The 19,398-nt window shown below is 54.0% G+C and overlaps 2 protein-coding genes across 2 annotated transcripts; one reads left to right on the forward strand and one right to left on the reverse strand.

Moving 5' to 3' along the window:
- Positions 1-2,836: 2,836 nt before the first annotated feature.
- LOC147960997 (uncharacterized) lies at positions 2,837-3,706 on the forward strand. The gene has a single exon (XM_087536969.1). It carries the CDS (start codon positions 2,837-2,839, stop codon positions 3,704-3,706), a length of 870 nt encoding a protein of 289 aa, XP_087393095.1.
- A 6,017-nt stretch (positions 3,707-9,723) lies between these two features.
- On the reverse strand, positions 9,724-10,272 carry LOC147960998 (putative F-box protein At3g21170). Its single transcript, XM_087533620.1, has one exon. The coding sequence runs from the start codon at positions 10,270-10,272 to the stop codon at positions 9,724-9,726; it is 549 nt and encodes a 182-aa protein (XP_087389746.1).
- Positions 10,273-19,398: the final 9,126 nt, after the last annotated feature.

The raw sequence follows: 19,398 nt of genomic DNA on the forward strand, positions 1-19,398 counted from the left end.
CCCCTTAGCCTTGTCATCATCACTCTTAGCTATATCATCCTGGTTCCCCGAACCCCCTCCTCCCTCAGAAGTGTCCATGGGGTTATCATCCTCAAACTCATTGAAAAGATCAGGATCCTCATACTCAACATCCAACTGATATAGAACACCCGCGTAAGTCCAAGGCACCACGTCTGGCAAGAACTGAATATTGGCTACACTGACAAGCAGCCGTGCCACCCCATGAGCCCGAGTGAACTGCATATCCACCTGCTCAGTCCTGCCAATCAAAGAACCCAGGCTCCAAGTGACCAAGAAGCTGTCCAGAGGGTCAGAGGGAGCACCAGAGAAACGAACCCAAATCTGAGTTAAAGGCGTGCCTTGTGGCTCTTTCTTGTTCCACTTATCAAACTCAAGTACATAACTAGTCCCTGTGACCCTGCTCATACCGAACTTGAGAATCCTCACCTGATCCTCCTTAGACGGAAAATCCACTTTGTAAGAGTTATCGGTGAGCTTAAGTAAGGACCACTGAAAATTACCCGGAGCGAGCTCTCTTAACTGCTGAATGATCTAAGCTTCGGTCAACGGCCCATGAACCACCTTCACCACACCGGGGAAGGACGTTTCCACTATGGGCGCAGAAGGCTCCGCAGAAGGAGACTCAAAAAACATCAACTCCGAACAACACACTCCGTAGATCTGAACGGATGGTTTAGGCCCCAACATAAGAGGACAGTCGGCCGCTGTGTGTTTAGGTTTCCGGCATAGGTCACATAACTCCGCAGTACAGTGAACCAAAAAGTGACCCGGTTCCCCACAACGGAAACAATTGAGCTTCTTCTTCTTAGCCGCCCACTTAGACAACTTGTCACTCTCGGCCTTGTCCGAACCTTGCTCAGAAGTAGAATCGCCAGTCTGTATGGGCTCTGGCACAGAAACTGCAGCCAAGGCCTGCACCGTCTCCACCGCCACCTGCGGTAAATCCACTGCACCCTCCGCCACCTCCGTCACTGTAGCGGTCTGAGTACGCCGAGGCTGATAGTGCCTCCGGTTCCCGCCCCGACCTCCACGAAAGCGTCCTCGGAAAGCGGCATGTTTTGCATGAATAGATCAATAATGCAAAAAATAACTTATGACTATATGCATGACTTGCTAATGTGACATTGCTGCATATAAAGAAGAAAATTAGGTAGTAGGTTGCAACTATTTAGTACATACGTATCCAACAGAGTCTAGAGAGATAACCAACTCGAGGGAAATAAATATCAGGTATTTTTTTATTACTTCCCACATAATTATTAGGTGCAAATTCACAAATCGAGCTTATGCCTCTCGTTTTGTAATTTGTATACATTTCACACATTCTTTGAATGCAGGAGGCAAATTGGGCATATGTGTATATATTTGTGCATACAAGGAAAACAAATCTTTTGTACCTATAATTTTATCTGAGTTTGAATAAAGTTACAGACCATTCTTAAAAAAATGAGACAACGTCTCAAAAGTAGGAGATCGATCAGAGGGACTATCTTCTATCTCCACCACTCGAAATTCACACTTCTTGCCAAGAAGGAGCTTCATTTGGTCGAGAAGCGAAGCGACACTCTGCACCATTGCTCACTCACTCATCGAGCATAGAAAAGTTTCCTCTGTTCACACCAACAATACGACGAACGCCAAGCGGATGCGGTAGATCAATACAAGCGTCCTGGAATCATAAATCCGTGTAACCCAGCCTGGCCGTTCCCATCCCTGACCTACATGGTAGTAGGAAAAGATGATTCTTTCGTCATCTAACCCCATCAGGAGCGTTGTGCCTCTGTGTATACACATCTGCTTAGACGGCAGTAGCAATTCTTGAGGCACACTGTGTTTCTTAACCCACAGACTTCTCTCCAAGTCTATAGCGAGCCATAGGTGCACGACAGGGCGAACATGATCGAAATGCATCATCACTAAGGTGTTGCTTAGCTTTGCCAGTTTAAGCCGATGTTTGCTGGTTCTCGGGGGGATCCCCGGCGGGCCTCGGAGCGCCGGCCTCCACTCTTCCGTCTCGAGGTTGAACGGCGCGACAGAATTCACCAGGTCCATCGCGTCACGGGAAGCACCTATGTTGAAGTCGGCAAAGGTTTTGCCCGACATGAAGTAGAGGCAACCTTGGATGATGACGCCTTGTGATCCCAGGTAGGACGCGATACGGATTGGGGAGCTTGGCCTCCGCCTCCAGCAGCACCCGTGGTCGTCGCCGAGAGTAAGCACGTCGCACAGCTGCTCGACGCCCGCAGGTCCTGTTGGGCGTAATAAACCGCGGCGTCGCTCGTGGCGCGGCTGGTGCGTGTATGGGCGCGCACCTGACGTGTCGGGCGCGTCGGGTCCGCGATGTGTGGGTGCGTAGGTGTGCGTGTGTGCGTGTGTGAGCCAGCGCGTGTGTGCGCGGGGCCACGCCGGGCTGTTAGCGAGCGATCAGGAGGGGTAGATCGCGTCGGGCGCGCTGGGAGGCCGTGGCGATCGCGTTCGGGCGCGGTGCGTGGACGCGGCCAGAGCGCGGAGGACGTGGGGGAGTGGGTGAGCGAGTGGGTGCAGGGCGAGGCCGTGCAGGCCGGTGCTCGCGGGTATAAAACCCTGGTTCCCCTCTGTAGCTTGTTGACATGATCGAGTTCGTGGTCGAGGAAAGGAACAAGCGTACGTGCGCTGGAAAAATTCCCGTGTCCACTGTTCTCTGAACTTCTCTGAATCCCTTCTTCTTCGTTGAGCTCGAGCGACGGCGACAAAGAGAGCGAGGAGGAGCGCCGCGAGGGACTGGCGGTTCCAACAATTGGCATCAGAGCCAGTTTCAGCTCAGGGCGCGCCGGCGATGTCGATCGTCCCGTACACCGGCGGAGCGGGCGGATCGCTACTGCAGTCGGTGCCACTGCTCACCAGCGACAACTACATGGTGTGGTCGATCAAGGTCGAGGCGAATCTTGACGCGGCCGGGCTGTGGGAGGCGGTGGTCGTGCCGGAGGACGCGGCGGCGGCCGTGATCGCGAAAAAGGACAAGCTGGCGCAGGCGTATCTGCTTGGCGCGCTCGCAGAGGACCTGCTGCTGCAGGTGGCGGCGAAGAAGACTGCCGCGGAGGTGTGGGCTGCTCTGAAGGCGCGGTTCGTTGGCGCAGACCGCGTGCGGGCGGCGTGGCTGGGCACCTTGCGCGGGGAGTTCGAGCTCCTGCGCATGGCAAGCGGCGACACGCTGGACGAGTTCGCCGGCAAGCTTGGTGGCATGGCGGCTTGCTACGCGGCGCTCGGCTCGACGCTGGAGGACGCCGCGTTGGTGAAGAAGCTGCTCGACTCCGTGCCGGACCGCTTGTACGCGGCGGTGGCCGGGATCGAGCAGTTTTGCGACGTGTCGACGATGCCGTTCGAGGAAGCACTCAGGTGGCTGAAGGCGTTCGACGAACGGCTCCGACCGCGTGGACAGGCAGACGGCGAGCGAGCGGACGGCACTCTCATGTTCACGGCAGCACAGTGGCGGGCACGGGAGCGACAGCGCGGCGGAGCTCGGGACGACGACGACGACGAGGCGCGCAGCGAGGCGTCGGGCTTCGGCAGCAACAGGAAGGGCCGGTGCTACAAGTGCGGCGAGCGGGGTCACTTCAAGCGTGACTGCCCGCAGTGGAAGAAGGCGCCGGCGCCGGAGTGTGCACTGCTGGTCGACGGCGACGTCGAGGACGGCGGGCTGCTCTGAGCCGCGGCTTAGGGCGCGGGTGTTGGGCGTAATAAACCGCGGCGTCGCTCCTGGCGTGGCTGGTGCGTGTATGGGCGCGCACCGGACGTGTCGGGTGCGTCGGGTCCGCGATGTGTGGGTGCGTAGGTGTGCGTGTGTGCGTGCGTGAGCCAGCGCGCGTGTGCGCGGGGCCACGCCGGGCTGTTAGCGAGCGATCAGGAGGGGTAGATCGCGTTGGGCGCGCTGGGAGGCCGTGGCGATCGCGTTCGGGCACGGTGCGTGGACGCGGCCAGAGCGCAGAGGACGTGGAGGAGTGGGTGAGCGAGTGGGCGCAGGGAGAGGCCGTGCAGGCCGATGCTCGCGGGTATAAAACCCTGGTTCCCCTCTGTAGCTTGTTGACATGATCAAGTTCGTGCTCGAGGAAAGGAAAAAGCGTACGTGTGCTGGAAAAATTCCCGTGTCCACTGTTCTTTGAACTTCTCTAAATCCCTTCTTCTTCGGTGAGCTCGAGCGACGGCGATAGAGAGAGCGAGGAGGAGCGCCGCGAGGGACTAGCGGTTCCAACAGGTCCTGTAAAACAAAGGGTTTAGGGTTTGTGGCACTCCTCCAACGTGGGGTGGCTTTGTATTATATAGGGGGTACAACATCGTGTACAAATACAATTACAATTATAATACATGCAGGCCCAGTATATACAGAGTCTAACACCCTCCTGGCGTCGCTTCTGAGCCGTGCTCAGAAGAATTTACTAGGTTGAGATTGCGCCTACAGCCTTCAAACTGAGGAAGCGGCAGTGGCTGGGTGAAGATGTCAGCAAGTTGATCCTTTGAAGGGATGAACTTGATAAGAAGCAGCTTCTGGGCAACACGTTCTCTGGAAAAGTGGTAATCAACTTCGATGTGTTTTGTTTGGGCATGGAATACAAGATTTGAAGACAGATAAGTAGCACCGATGTTATCACACCAAAGAACAGGAGGTTGCTCCTGAGAGATCCTCAACTCTCGAAGCATAGATTGTATCCAAATCAGCTCAGCTGTAGCATTTGCAACGGCCTTGTACTCAGCCTCAGTGCTACTGCCTGACACTGTTGCTTGTTTCCGAGCACTCCAGGCGATCAAGTTAGCACCAAGGAACACTGCATAGCCCCCCGTTGATCGCCTGTCATCCGGATTCCCAGCCCAGTCTGCATCAGAGAACGCGGAAAGAGCTCCAGAGGTTGCTGGTTGCAAATGCAGGCCATAAGTAGATGTCAACCGAATATAGCGTAATATACGCTTAACAGCAGTCCAATGAGAATCTCGAGGTGCATGCAGAAATTGACAGACACGGTTGACAGCATAAGAGATATCCGGACGAGTAATAGTCAAGTACTACAGACCACCAACAATACTGCGATACTCAGTGGCCTCATCAGCACAAAGAAGAGAACCATCGAGAGCAGATAGTTTGTCAGTAGAGGACATAGGTGTAGTAGCAGTCTTGCACTTGAGCATACCAGCACGTCAAAGAACATCAAGAGAATACTTCTGTTGAGTGAGCGTCAAACCAGAATCAAAGTACGAGACCTCCAGACCGAGAAAACAGTGCAGTTTTCCAAGATCCTTAACCGCAAAATCAGCACGCAAGGAAGATACCAGGTGATCCGCAACGAACACTGAAGAGCTGACAAGAATGATATCATCAACGTAGACTAGCAGGTACATAGTAACCGTAGGACGCTGAAGAAGAAACAGCGAGGTGTCAGTCGTAGAGGGAACAAAACCATGAGCCTGAAGAGTGGTGCCAAGACGTGCATGCCAAGCACGCGGAGCCTGCTTCATACCATAGAGCGCCTTAACAAGGCGACACAGATGCTACAGCCGAGCGGGATCAACAAAGCCAGGAGGCTGACACATATAGACTTCCTCCTCTAATACCCCATGAAGAAAGGCATTCTGAACATCAAGTTGACGAAGAGACCATCCACGAGTAACAACCAGTGAGAGCAAAAGGCGAATGGTAGTGGGTTTAACCACTAGACTAAAGGTATCCTCATAATCAAGACCCTGACACTGTTTGAATCCTTTAGCAACCAGACGAGCCTTGTATCTCTCAATAGAACCATCAGCATGTCACTTGACCTTAAACACCCACTTGGAATCAATAACATTGACACCCGTCCTGGGAGGAACTAAACGACACGTACCATTCTAAAGAAGAGCTTGGTATTCTTGTTCCATCGCAAGACGCCAGTGAGGAATGCTCATAGCTGCCTGAAAATACCTTGGTTTAGCAGTAGGATCCGCCTGTGCCTACGCCATGCAAGTCGCGAGCCAAGCAACAGTCCCATCCGTGCGCTTCTTTGGTTGAACTACGCCACTCTTGCTGAGTGTATGAGGACGCGGAATAGTAGCGGGGGCCGGTGGTGGTGAAGGCACCGGTGACAGCGGCAAGGAAACCACAGCCTCAGAAGAGGCCAACGACGAGGAAGCCGATGGAGACGTGGAAGATGGCGACGCAGCAGGAGTCGACAATCCACCGGAGGACAAAACCGGCCCAGGTGACACGAACGGCCCAGGCGAGCTCAGCGTGAGAGACCCGACAAGCGAGGCCGGTCTAGGCGAGTGCGGCGTAGCGGGCCGAATAGGCGAGGCTGGCCCAGGCGAGGCCAGCGCAGGCGAGGCCGGCCCGGGCAAGGCAGGCCCAGGCGAGGCCGGCGTGGATGCAGCCGATGGAGGAGTCCCAGGCCTAGGCGGGCCAGGGCGCGACCAGCTGGCGGGCAGGCTGCATGGGGCATGCAGGTGGCCGGCTGAGCGTCGTGCGGGGTCGTGGAGGAGGGAGCCGCCGGTTCCTCCTCGTCCAAAAGCTGCAAGCGGGCACCCCTTCCAATACCTGCGCCATGGTTGGACAACAAAAGGGGCGAATGTGCAGCATCTAAAAATTGATCAGGCAAGGTACTGGATGGGTGCACAGGCGGTGTGGAGGCGGCAGCAATAGATGTGGGTAGAGCAGAAAAGGGAAAAACATGTTCATCAAAGACAACATCGCAGGAAATATACACACGATTAGACGGAACATGAAGACGTTTATACCCTTTGTGAATAGAACTATACCCAAGGAAGACACATTGTTTGGATCTAAACTGAAGCTTGCGATTATTATAAGGACGAAGGTGTGGCCAGCATGCACACCCAAACACCTTAAGAAATATGTAATCAGGAGTTTGACCAAGTAAGAGTTCAAGTGGAGTTTTCATATGAAGTAGTCACGAAGGGAGCCTATTTATAAGAAAATGGGCTGTAGTGAAAGCATCACTCCAAAAACGAAATGGAACAGATGCATGTGCTAGCAGAGTTAACCTAGTTTCAACAATATGACGATGCTTATGTTCAATCGAACCATTCTGCTGATGTATGTGTGGGCAGGACACACGATGAGCAATCCCAAGTTTTTCAAAGAAAGTGCTAAGATTGCGGTACTCACCGCCCCAATCCGACTGCACATGAATGATTTTATGATTGAGAAGACGCTCAACATGTGCTTGAAACTTAAGAAACACATCAAAAACATCAGACTTGCGTTTAAGAAGATATAACCAAGTAAACCGACTATAAGCATCAATGAAATTGATATAATATTCATGACCACTAACAGATAGTTGGGCAGGGCCCCATACATCTGAAAACACAAGTTCAAGTGGAGTTTTGACTATATGGTTGGAAACAGAAAAAGGTAACTGATGACTCTTGCCTTGCTGACAGGCATCACAGATAGCAGCATCATTATTTCTAGACTCTGACGGTAGTTCATGATGGTGGAGAACATGGCGAACAATGGGTAATGCATGGTGACCAAGGCGCGAATGCCACAATGCAGGAGACACGCGAATCCCGCTGAAGAACTGAAGATCAGCAGCGGTGGGCGCATCCAGAGCATACAAGCCTCGGCGAAAACGACCTCTAAGAAGTATGTCCCTCATAGATTGGTCCTTAACAAGAAGATGAAACGGGTGAAACTCACAAAAGACATTATTATCCTGAGTAAGTCTAGGAACAGAGAGTAAGTTATGAGTAATAGAGGGAACACGAAGAATATTTCTAAGATGCAAGTTCCTAGAGGTGTTCGTGAGCAGTGATGCCAGAGCAATACGAGAGATGCGCATACCTGCCCCATCTGCTGTGTGAACCTTGTCGTGGCCATGGTAGGGGTGCTGAACGTTGAGCTTGCCCAGTTCATTCGTCACGTGGGCTGTCGCGCCAGTATCCATGTACCAGGAAGGATCAACAGGATATGAAGGTGTATGTCCCTGTTGCGCCATAAGAACTTGGCGATCATTGCCCTTGCCGTTGTTGCCGAGGCCGAGGAAGTCGGTCTTGAAGCAACGATGACAGCGAGAGGCAACGTGACCTTGCAGGCCACAGAGTTGACATGGCTGGGCCGCTCCACACGCAGCACAACATGCACGTGGATGGCCATCAATAGTGACCACAGAGGAGCCAGGGCGCGACGGCAATTGCTGACCCGAGGACGTACTACCACCGGGTTTGCCCCCCCCCCCCAGCCGAGGAAGCAGAAGGGCCACGGCCACCTCCTTTGCCACGGTACGCGGCGTTAACAGAGGGGTCCACGGGAGTATCCAGGTGGCGTGCATTGAGCCGTTGCTCCGTCGAGAGGAGACAGCTGTAGAGATCCTGAGGATGGATAGGAACCTTGCGTTCATTGATCACCTCTGCCAGCGAGTTGTAGTCACTATGCAAGCCCGCGAGGATGTAGGATGTGAACTCAGTGTCACGAAGAGGCTCTCCAATGGAAGCAAGAGTGTCGGCCAGCTTTTTGATTTTTTTGTAGAAGACGGTCACCGAACCATTGTCCTTGCGAGTGTCAGCAAGTTTCGGGCGTATGGACATGCTCTGCGCAGTAGACTGGGATGAAAAACTCGATTCCAGTATGTCCCACACCTCATGAGATGTCGCGGCAAAGAGAACCAGCTCGGCAACACCCTCGCCCAGGGAGGATTGGATCGCCGAGAGGATGGCTTGGTCTTGAGCAATCCACGCGTGAAACATCGGATGATGCGGTGGCGGACGCGACATGGTACCGTCGACGAAGCCCTCCAAGTAATGACTGCGAAGCAGGGGAAGCACTTGCACACGCCAGTAGAGATAGTTATCCATCTTGAGCTTGACCGGGAGGATGTGCGAGAACAGGAACGATGGCAAGGAGATCGCAGCCAAAGCAGCTTCAAGGTCCATGTAGGGCGGCGGCACAGACGGAGGTTGATGTGGAGCGCCATACGCAGCAAGGCCGTAGGACGGCGGTGCATCGTACGTTGCCGGAGGACCATACGGCGAAGGGGCCGCGGGGGCGCCGAACCGAGGGTAGGCTTTGTGTGGAGGGCGCGGCGCGGGCGAAGAACCGTACGTGGCACCGTATAGAGGAAGACCACCATAGCCGACGTAGGCCGCGTGAGGGGCGTCGGCGACAGAAGAGCCCGCTGCGGTGTAGATGGCAGCAGCAGGGTCAGACACAGTCGGGCGCATCATCGGACGCGGGGCGGCTGAGGGCGGCGGCGCAGGTACCAGAGGGTACGTGGCGGCCGGAAGCAGGGTAGATGCAGAGGGCGACGAGGAGTGGTCGGCGTACTGGTAGACGACGGGGCCGGCGTACTGATGGCCTACAGATTGCGTCGACAGGGGGCCGAGCGAACCCTCCGTCGTGTAGGGCGCAGCCCCTCCATAGAAGAGAGCCACGAGCGACGGCGGTAGGAACACATGGTCCGTGGCAACGGGGCGGGGAACCGCACCAGCGGCGGCAACAGTCGATACGGCGGCGAGGGACGCTGCGAGGGCAGCGGCAGTGTCGGCGGCCGAATGCGACATGATGGCGGCGGCTGGCGGCCGGGTTGGAGCGGAAGACTTAGGTTAGATCGGTAGGCATGATACCATGTAAAACAAAGGGTTTAGGGTTTGTGGCACTCCTCCAATGTGGGGTGGCCTTTGTATTATATAGGGGGTACATCATCGTGTACAAATACAATTACAATTATAATACATGTAGGCCTAGTATATACAGAGTCTAACAGGTCTGAAGTGGGTTGCGATGCGGAGCACCTTGCGGTGCCCCGTGGACAAGTCGCACCCGAGCATGTAACAACAATATTCAGGGGCGCACCAGCTTGCCCCCTTCAGTGGCGGCATGTCGACGTCGTCGAACGACAAGGTGGCGACAACGCCGATGTCCGGGTCGAGCATGCGGGTACGCTTGCCGGCTTGGAAAAGATAGAACGGGCCGGGATGCGCCGGCACCCCTTCCTCCTCGGCCGCCGGTATGTTTATCTGCCTGACGACGTGACCGGAAAAGTCCACGACGTCGATGCGGTCGTCGGCCCCGGCCAGGGTGAGGATGAAGCCTGGGCGCGAGGCGGCGTGTTCCTTGGTGAAGGATGGGTCGGAGAGGAGGGAGCGCCACGACCGGCAGACGGCGCAGAAGCGCCACAACGACCAGGCCGGGAGGCGCAGCAGGATCTCCCACACCACGTCCAGAGGCAGCACACGTACGGCGCCGGGTTCGGCGGCAGAGGCCTTTGATCGCTTGTTCGCCGTCTCCATCAGTCGATCGGTATCTTGAGCTCCCGACCAGTCGTTGTTGTTAGGGTTGGTTGGTTGGTTGATCCATTCGCCTCAAGTACTCTCTTACGTTCTGAGTGAAGTCTGAAATAAACTCTGAGGTTGTAGAGACCGACACAAATGAACCCTCATTTTCAAATCCCTGAAATTGGTAGCCTGTACTTACATATCCCGGTTAATCCCGACCATGCATGTGTAAATTCTTGTTTGGTGTAATTGAAACGGTCTGATCCCAGTCAGGATTGATTTCTACAGTTACTTACTACACAGGCCCACCTATCATATGCATCTCCCCACCAGTTCGCTCCCCAACTAATTACGTGTAGAGTTTAAAAAAACTAATTAGGTGCAAAACGGAGGTGAGCGGCAGCTGTGCCCGACCCTATGGCAACCCTGGGCGAGGACATGGGCGATGAGCCGGGCCCATAGTTGTACAAACTGTGCGGCCCGCACAGGGCCCATAAATTTCAGGGGCTCCAAATTTTTAAATAAGCCTAGTATGTATTTCTGAAAAAAAACTACTCCTGCACGATGGGCCTCTCATGGCGTTGGGCCGATCCCGCTAGCGAGTCCGCAAATCTCCTAATCCATCGATCGGAAACATGATCGTAGGTACCCTAAAAAGAGGAAACAGGATCATCGGGAGTAACCGGATCGATCTCAAAAGGCAAAATAACAAAACCACTTGCGTCTGCGTCGCTAGTCACTACCGCCTACAGGAAGCGGGATCGTCACGTCGCCAGCGACGCTCCTCAGGCCACCGCTGGATTGAAAATGGGATCGTCGGATCGATCAGCGACCGTGGCAGTTCCAACAAGAGGAGGAGATCATGATTTGCTCATTCCCAACAAATTTCTCCTCAAGTTTCAATGATAGGCAAAATCCTCTTTCTATAATCCCTGGGTTAATCTATTTTTCTTTAGTCAATTTGACTCCATAGTCTTCTTATAACCCTATTCTCCATAAACTTGAAGGGAAAAGGGAGATCTAGGGGTCCAAAGACAAGGGGATTACCTAGCAGCAGAGTGGTGCAAGGGCAAAGTCAGCAAGGGGATCGCACGCCTAACTCAATCCTCTAGGTTATTTTGTTTCAATTTAATGCCATAATTCATGTGTTGTTTGTGTGCTAAGATTTCATCTAGAAAAGTAGTTAAGCCTTGTTTGAACATTTATTTGAAGATTGCTTACTGCCCCTGCTGCGCGGTAGAAAAGTAATTTAAGCTGAAAACAAGATTTTTCATGAATAAGTGTGATTCTTGAAGGGCTGGCCTAGCAAAATAATGCTAACTGATAGTTCTCTCTTGAGGAGGCTCCGCGAAAAAGAATGCCCAAGGGACAGAGGTGAACTCCCCGGGGAGGCGATAGGATAGGCGAACACTGCGCTCGCCTGCCGCCGGCCACTCCGGTCGCGGCGGCCACCATGCTTGCCATCCGTGGGCCGGCCACCTGCGGCGCGCGGCCGCACGCCGGTGACACGGCGACCCCGGATACCTGTGAGACCTTTGGCGCTGGCGTCTCGTCGGGGCCAGGGATGATAGCTTGCCTTCCGGCTGCCACCCTCGCCTCCGACGTCAATGTCGGTCGGGGTTCGGTGTTCCGGCCGGGCTTCCTTGCCGCCTCAACCCCGGACATGCTGCAGCGCACCTCCAGCGCTGGAGATGGGCCGTTCCTCCCTACACCGGGCGACGCTCTCCTCCAGTACTCCTTGCTCTTCTTCTCATCGCCGGTTTGTGCACCTCTATGCCGTGCATCCAAGCTTTCTGCGCCGACCGTCGTCTGGCTGGAGGTGCTCCTGCCGGCGCCGCCGCCGCCGCCGGCTGCCATCGTCGACTTGGTTAATGGGTGGATTGGCTCCTCGCATGCCACTCTGTTAATCCATCAGGTTAGTGACCGCTTATTCTCGTTTATTGTTGCCAATAGCCGGTTAGCTCAGTTCGTGATCTCCCTTGAGGGTATCAACTATGCTGGTATCGTTATCTCCTTCCAAGCTAAACCACCGACTGCTCACGCGCCCCCGCCTTCTTACTTCGTTACTCCAATTCAAATTTCGCCTAGTAGATATGGCACCGCTGACTTGGGCACTTCAAAGCCTTCTCGCGTGCCTGCCATCTCTGATGTGGCTGTGCTGCCTGCTCCCATGGGGCCCTCGTCTGCTTCTCCCGTTCCCCTCGCTACCGACAAGAGGGCTTACCCTGGTCATCTTTCGTCCGCTCCGCACCCATACCGAACCTCGCTGCGGTATGCGGTGAGCACTCTCGTCACCAGTCGCCTCCCTATCTCCTGTAGTAACCCCCGTGACGGATACTCGATCCCTACTCACTTAATGCCGGTGCCGCCTCGTCTGCCGCCCCCGCCATACGACAAGACTGCATCTCGACGCGCCCGCCTGTTGGACCTTTGTGCTGCTGGAATTCTTCCTACTCTGATTGGGCCACGTCAACAGTTGCAATCTGCTTGGTCTCCAGCCACGTATCCCTTGGACGCTTCTGGCATGCATGCACCCCTGCTCCCTGCGCTGTCGCATGCATCTGGCCCGCCATCAATTCTACCTGGCCCACGTCGTATCTTCAGGAAGCGGCCTCTATTGGATGCCGCTGGACCTGGCATCCTACCCACGCCGGAGGGTCCACTTCCAGGGTCAACTTTCTTTTCCCCCATGCCAATAGCTAACGACAATGGTCTGGCCGCTGCGGTTGTGGACGACCGGGATTCCGTGGGAATCTTATCACCTGCATCTCGTCTGCCGGGCTTGCACGCCGGTAGCTCGACCGCGGAGAAACGGCTCTCTTATGCCCATGCCCTCCTCTCTCCCTCAAATAGCATGCAAGCCTCCTGCCCCGCTCGTCCAAACGCTGCCTCCCCTCCCAAAAAGCTCAATCCCATGGAACGCTGCTTCCGCTGCCTAGCGCGTGATCACTATGTGAGGGACTGCCGTGACCCTTTGCGGTGCTGGCAGGTGGGCCACCTCCAGCGTGATTGCTCTGCTATATTACCTCCCCCTCTCCATAGCTCTCCATCCACCCCAAGCTTTCAAGCCTCCTCTAGTCAAGCCATCCTCCCTTTGCCAGCTCCAACCATAGCCTTGCCCACTCCGCCCCCTCCCATGGCCGACTTCATCTCGCTGCCACTGGCGAGCTCCGACTCGGAGGGTGATCAATCACCTATCCCCGCTGAACCCCACCTCATCTTCTCGTTCCCGGAACAAACGGAGGCTGCCGAGACCGTGGAGGAGGAGGAGGACCCGGAAGAGGTCGAGTTTGAATCAGGGGAGGAATCCACTGATTCCGACGCGATCCCGTCCGTCTTCCCCCTCCCCACCTAGGCACCGCTGGGACTACGCCAATGTTTTCATGCCATACACACCCATAGAACACTTCCAGAACCTTGCCTATGCTTTCGTCAACCCTCCACACCCTTCTCCCCAAGCTTGCATCCGCCGTGCCCTTCAAGGTGGGGCCGGTGACCCTCAAGTGTCGATTAGGGCTTCCTCGTATGGTGCTGGTCTGGTAGTGTTTGGGTCAGCCTACGAAAGAGGAATCTCTATCCTTTCCAGTCCTTTCAACCGCCCCCTCAACTCCGTAGATCTAGTGCGCCACGAAGACACGGAAAATAGGTTCCTCTTTCGCCTTGGCACTGTATCAGCCCTAAATATCGAGGACTTTCCTATTGAGTACTAGTTCACCCCCACCATAATGAACTCTGTTGTTCCTTTTGCCTGTCCCATCGAAATCGACCCGGTCTGCCTATCTGGGGTCGATTACTCTGCTGTCCTAGTCTCTGTCAAAAGCCGCAATCTCACTGATGTCCCACACTCTATCCCTGTCCACGGCTTCTCCGGCCTTGGCGCCATCGCCACTGTCCTTGTCGTCCGGTCGCAGGAGCTGCCTCCGGACCCTGCTTTCGCGGTCCCCGACTCTGAGGACGGGCCGCACGGTGGCGGCGGGAGCGATGATGGTGGAGACGGGGCCGACTTCCCTGCGGGCATGGACCCTGAACTCGCTGTCCCCCCTCCACCACCAACCGACGAGGGGCACGATGACAGGGTGGTCCAGCTGCCAGGTGGCCTCACCATGATGGCCAATCATAAGCCTCTGGTGTGCGCTGTGCCTCTCACCGCGCGCCCTAAGTCTGTAGAAGTCAAGCTCTACCGCGGGTTCTACGACGTTCGCGTACAGGGCGCCAACGGCGAGCGGGGCTTCTACCGCATTCCGATGCGGCCCGCCGGCTCCCCCAAGCTCATCGTCGCCAATCTCGCCTCCTGCTCCATCGGCTACCTCGATAGGGTGGCCACGGTGGGGCCTTCTCATGCCCCAATGGTCGACGACGACGTCTTCTGCCATGACTTCCATGGGAGGGCCTTCGTCCCTGGGGTCGAGGGTGAGGAGAGGGTCATGGAGGCCATTGCTCGCTTCGATGATGGCCTCCCTCCTTTCCCTGCCCCTCCGCTCCTGGAAGATGGCGCCGCTCAGCCAACGACGCACGCAACCATTGTTCCTGCTGCCGTCCTGTCGCCCCGCGCTGCCTCGCCAACAATCGTCTACACCCGCAGGAGTGCACGCATCAAGAAGGTCGAGGTGCCTAATCGCATGACTATGCTTGAAAAGGCCTCCCTGCGCAAGAAGATGAAGATGGAAGGGAAGAAGCCTGCGCCTTCTGACGACGCCCTCCTCCCCTCGGTCGAGCTCCTGGAGCTGGCCTCCGGCGCGGTGACTCCACTGCCTCGCAAGGACGTCGTCCAGTTTGCGGCTGCCTGTGGGGTTTCCGAGATCGACCTCAACAAGGTGGCTCATGAAACTGATGTGTGATCTTCTCAAGCCTTGTCATCGGTGGCGCCGTCTCTCGCCCTGCTCTCCTCGCAACAGTGGCTCCCGATCCAATTTTAGCCTCTGTTCTTTAGGCTCTAGGCGCCTCCTCCTGTCTGCCACCCTCTATGTACCCGGTGTTTTAGTTTTCACTTTGCATCTCACGTTACCTAGAGATCACCGTGCTGTCCGGTCCAGGCGGTTATCTCTCTGTATTCTTGTTGCCTCGCTTAGCAACCATGTAACCGACTGTAACTCCATCGGCTTGTTTCAGGCTGCTCCATCTTCGCCATCTATTGTAGACTCTACTTTATCCAATGATTAATGAGCTTATTGTTTCCTCCTGGAATGTCAGAGGCCTTGGCCGCCATAAGAAGTGTACAGACATTAAGGCCGGGATCACTGCGTCCAAGTGTTCCATTTTTTGTGGACAAGAAACTAAGCTACAAGAGATTACCAACTTCAAAGCGATTTCCATCTTTCCACCCAACCTTAGAAACTACCATTTCATCCCCTCCATTGGTGCATCCGGAGGTATCATAACCTCTTGGGATTCCAGCTTGTGGGGATGCACCAACGTTTGCTCGAACCTCATGCGTTAACTTGTTGGTTTGAATCCAATTCGGACAACCTATCTTTTGCTGTCACAAACGTTTACGGTCCTTGCGACCCAAACACGAAATCTGTCTTCGTACAATCTCTTATTGATATTTCTAAATCTATTAGTTGCCCCTGGACAATCATTGGGGATTTCAACCTAATTCTTAAACCCACGGACAAGTCCACAAATTCCATTAACATGCATGAGGCATTAATGTTCTCCTCTGCCATTCATAGCATGCAGCTCCAGGACCTCCCACTCCTCGACAGGCATTTCACGTGGTCTAATCAGCAGGATGCTCCCATTCTTGTAAGATTAGATCGGGCACTTGTCAACATTCATTGGGTCACTAAATTCTCGGACAGCTCCCTCACCTCCACCACCCGATCTACCTCTAACCATGTCCCGATCCAGCTATCTGCCGCAACTACAATTCCAAAAAACACCATCTTTAGGCTGAACAACTCGCTTCTTGCCAATCCTCAGTTCATGGACTTGGTTGCATCCAATTGGAACAGTGTGGGCCAGCAGCACCTTCGGTTGTGCTCTGCAGGCAAGCTTTCTCTCAAGATCAAACGCACTAGGGGCATGGCTAAGAAGTGGACCATCAATGCTCGATCTCCAAGTATTCTGGCGCAGAACTGCAACACCACCATCAACCTTTTGGATAAAATAGAAGAGTCTAGACACTTGTCCCCTCTCGAACTCAGCCTTCGGATTGCCGTTAAGCTAGCTCTGCACCGTCATCACGCAGCGATCGCCGCTTACTGGCGACAAAGGGCTAAACTTAAGGATTGTGTTCTTGGGGATGAAAACTCCGGATACATGCATGTCCGCGCCTCGGTCAGGCACCGGAAAAATCAAATCAAGTCTCTCATGGAGGAGGGCACCCTGTTCACAGCCCACAAGGACAAAGAACTCATTCTTCTCAACTTCTTCAAAAACCTAGTCGGCACTCCCTCTCCCTCTTCAATATCTTTCGACCTACAAAATCTGCTGCTAAGCTCGTCGCTTTCCTCCCACCAAGCTGCTGATCTCATAAAGCCTTTCTCATTAGATGAGATTAAACTAGCGCTTTGGGGTATGAATCAAAATGCGAGCCCTGGACCTGATGGGTTCGGGCCGGCCTTCTTCAAAGCTAATTGGGAGCTGGTCAAACTTGATCTGCTCAACCTGCTCTCTGATTTCCATAACTGCATGGCGGATATGATTCGTATCAATAGAGCTTTCATCGTGCTTCTCCCCAAGAAAAACGGTGCTAACCATCCGCACGACTACCGACCGGTTTCCCTTCAAAACTGCGCGGTTAAAATTACTTCGAAATGCTTAGCGAATAGGGCTCTTCCGCTTATGCCTACGCTAATCCATTATGCGCAATCTGGGTTTATCAAGGGTCGTGGAATTGCGGACAACTTCCTCCTAGCTGCTGACATTGTGCAAGCTTGCTATAAACGTAAAATTCCAACGATCGTTCTAAAATTAGACTTCCAAAAAGCCTTCGACTCCGTGTCTTGGGACGCCCTATCTCGTATCCTACAGGCTAAAGGATTCCCTGCACTTTGGTGTAGGTGGATCGAATCCCTAAATTGCTTGAGCAGTTCTGCAGTAGTTCTTAATGGGAAGCCCGGGCCTTGGTTTCCTTGTCGGCGAGGCTTCCGTCAGGGCGACTCCCTCTCTCCTTACCTGTTCATTATAGTGGCTGACGTTCTACAACGTTTGATTCTGCAAGCTTCTGCCTCGGGGTATCTCTCCCACCCTTTAGACCCATCCCTTCCTTGCCCGGTTCTCCAGTACGCCGACGATACCTTAATCATCCTGCCAGCCGTCCCTGAACAGCTACACCACCTTAAAAGGCTGCTCATCTTGTTCTCACAAGCCACTGGGCTCTCGATTAATTTTCACAAAAGTACGTTTGCCCCAATTCACATCGACCATGAGAACTTAGTCAGTCTTGCGGCGATCCTAGGATGCCCTGTTGCATCCTTCCCGCAATCGTACCTGGGTCTTCCTCTCACAACGACAAAACTCAATCTATCTGCCTTCTTCTTCATCATTGACAAGGTGGACCGGCGGCTTGCAGGGTGGAAGGGTTTGATGCTCTCCTTAGCCGGAAGGGCGATCCTCGTTCGTGTAGTTCTGCGTGCCCTTCCAATATATGCGATGAGTGTTCTGCTGCTGCCTGCTGGTACCCTTCAGGAAATAGACAAACGTTGTCGTGCTTTCTTCTGGTCTGGGCAGGAAACGACAACGGGCGGACAATGTAAAGTGGCTTGGGATCTGGTGTGTGCATCGTTCACTCATGGGGGTCTAGGATTCTACAACCTCAAACACATGAACCTCTGCCTTCTTCTAAAACACCTCTCCAAACTTCATGACTCTGGAACCACCGAACCTACTAGCTACTTCATCTCAAACTATGGGTGGACTCCTGCGCGGGACTTGGGTAATTGCAGCCCCATGATTACTCCAGTATGGCGCGATATTTTCAAAGGTTTGGACTTCTTCCGCTCGATCACTAGAGTCTCTGTTGGAAACGGCACTACCACATCCTTCTGGTATGACCTGTGGCTCCCCAATGACAACATTCCCCTCTCACAACAATTCACGGCTCTGTTCTCCCACACCAATAGGCCGACGGCCTCGGTCGCGTGGGTGCTGGATTCTCCGCGCTGAACCTTGACCTTACACCCCGGCTATCGTATGCAGCAGAGAACGATCTAGCTAACCTACGCGCTATTTTGGCAACGATAAACTTGAATATGCAGGTGACCGACATGAGGACTGACAGGTGGGATGGTAAGCCGCTAACCAACCGCAGGGCCTACATGGCACTCTGGTCGGCAGCCCCGGCTGACCCTCTTGCAACCCCTCTCTGGAAGAACTATTCACCAAACAAATGTAGGATGTTGGTCTGGCTTGCACATAAAGATCGTGTGTTTACCAACGAGAGACGGTTCAAACACTCCATTGCAACCTCGGATCAGTGCCCTCTCTGTGATGGCCGAGAGAGCATTGATCACCTGCTGTTCCAGTGTCATCTGCTCCGACCACTCTGGGACGAACTTCAGAGTCTTCACTTCGGGAGCCCACACTCTTTGCTGGATATTTGGAATGCTGACGGGGCTAATAAAGTTCGGTCCACCGTCATTATAGCTCTTCTTTGGAACATTTGGAAACGGCGGAACGCGAAAGTATTCTGCAATGACACTCTGGGGGTTTACCACATTGCTCGCTCGGCTGCGGATGATTTGATGCTGTGGTCTCACAGATGTAAAAATGTTCAGAAGCAAAACCTGCTCCGAGACTGGAGCTCTATGTTGTTTCATTTAGCTGGGAGAATATAGCCTTCTACCCGATTTTGTTTCCCCTCTAGTTTGCTCCTTCATCTCCTTCCACCTTGTACCTCTGCTCTCTATGTAATTGCTACTTTTGGTAATATAAAGGTTCAGGCAGGCGTAAGCCCACCGTTGACGCGTTAAAAAAAAGTGTGATTCTTGATATATTATATTTCTATGTAACACATTATAGCCAATATATTACTATTATAGGTCTATTTTCTAGTGCGGTAGGCCTTGTTTTAGAGTTTGGCACAGGGCCTCATATTTTGTCGGCCTGGCCCTGAGCGATGGCTATGAAAATCTTTTCACCAAGCTCAAGACTGCGCTGCAGGGGGGCTCATGCATCCGACCTGATGAGTGTGCCGGA

Source organism: Triticum urartu, chromosome 7A (assembly GCF_056163025.1).
Source record: "Triticum urartu cultivar PI428250 chromosome 7A, HENAU_Tu73, whole genome shotgun sequence".
NCBI classification, from domain to species: Eukaryota; Viridiplantae; Streptophyta; class Magnoliopsida; order Poales; family Poaceae; genus Triticum; species Triticum urartu.

Excerpts from the sequence above, each read along its gene's own strand:
- LOC147960997 (XM_087536969.1), top strand. The coding sequence starts at position 2,837 with ATGTCGATCGTCCCGTACACCGGCGGAGCGGGCGGATCGCTACTGCAG.
- LOC147960998 (XM_087533620.1), bottom strand. The coding sequence starts at position 10,272 with ATGGAGACGGCGAACAAGCGATCAAAGGCCTCTGCCGCCGAACCCGGC.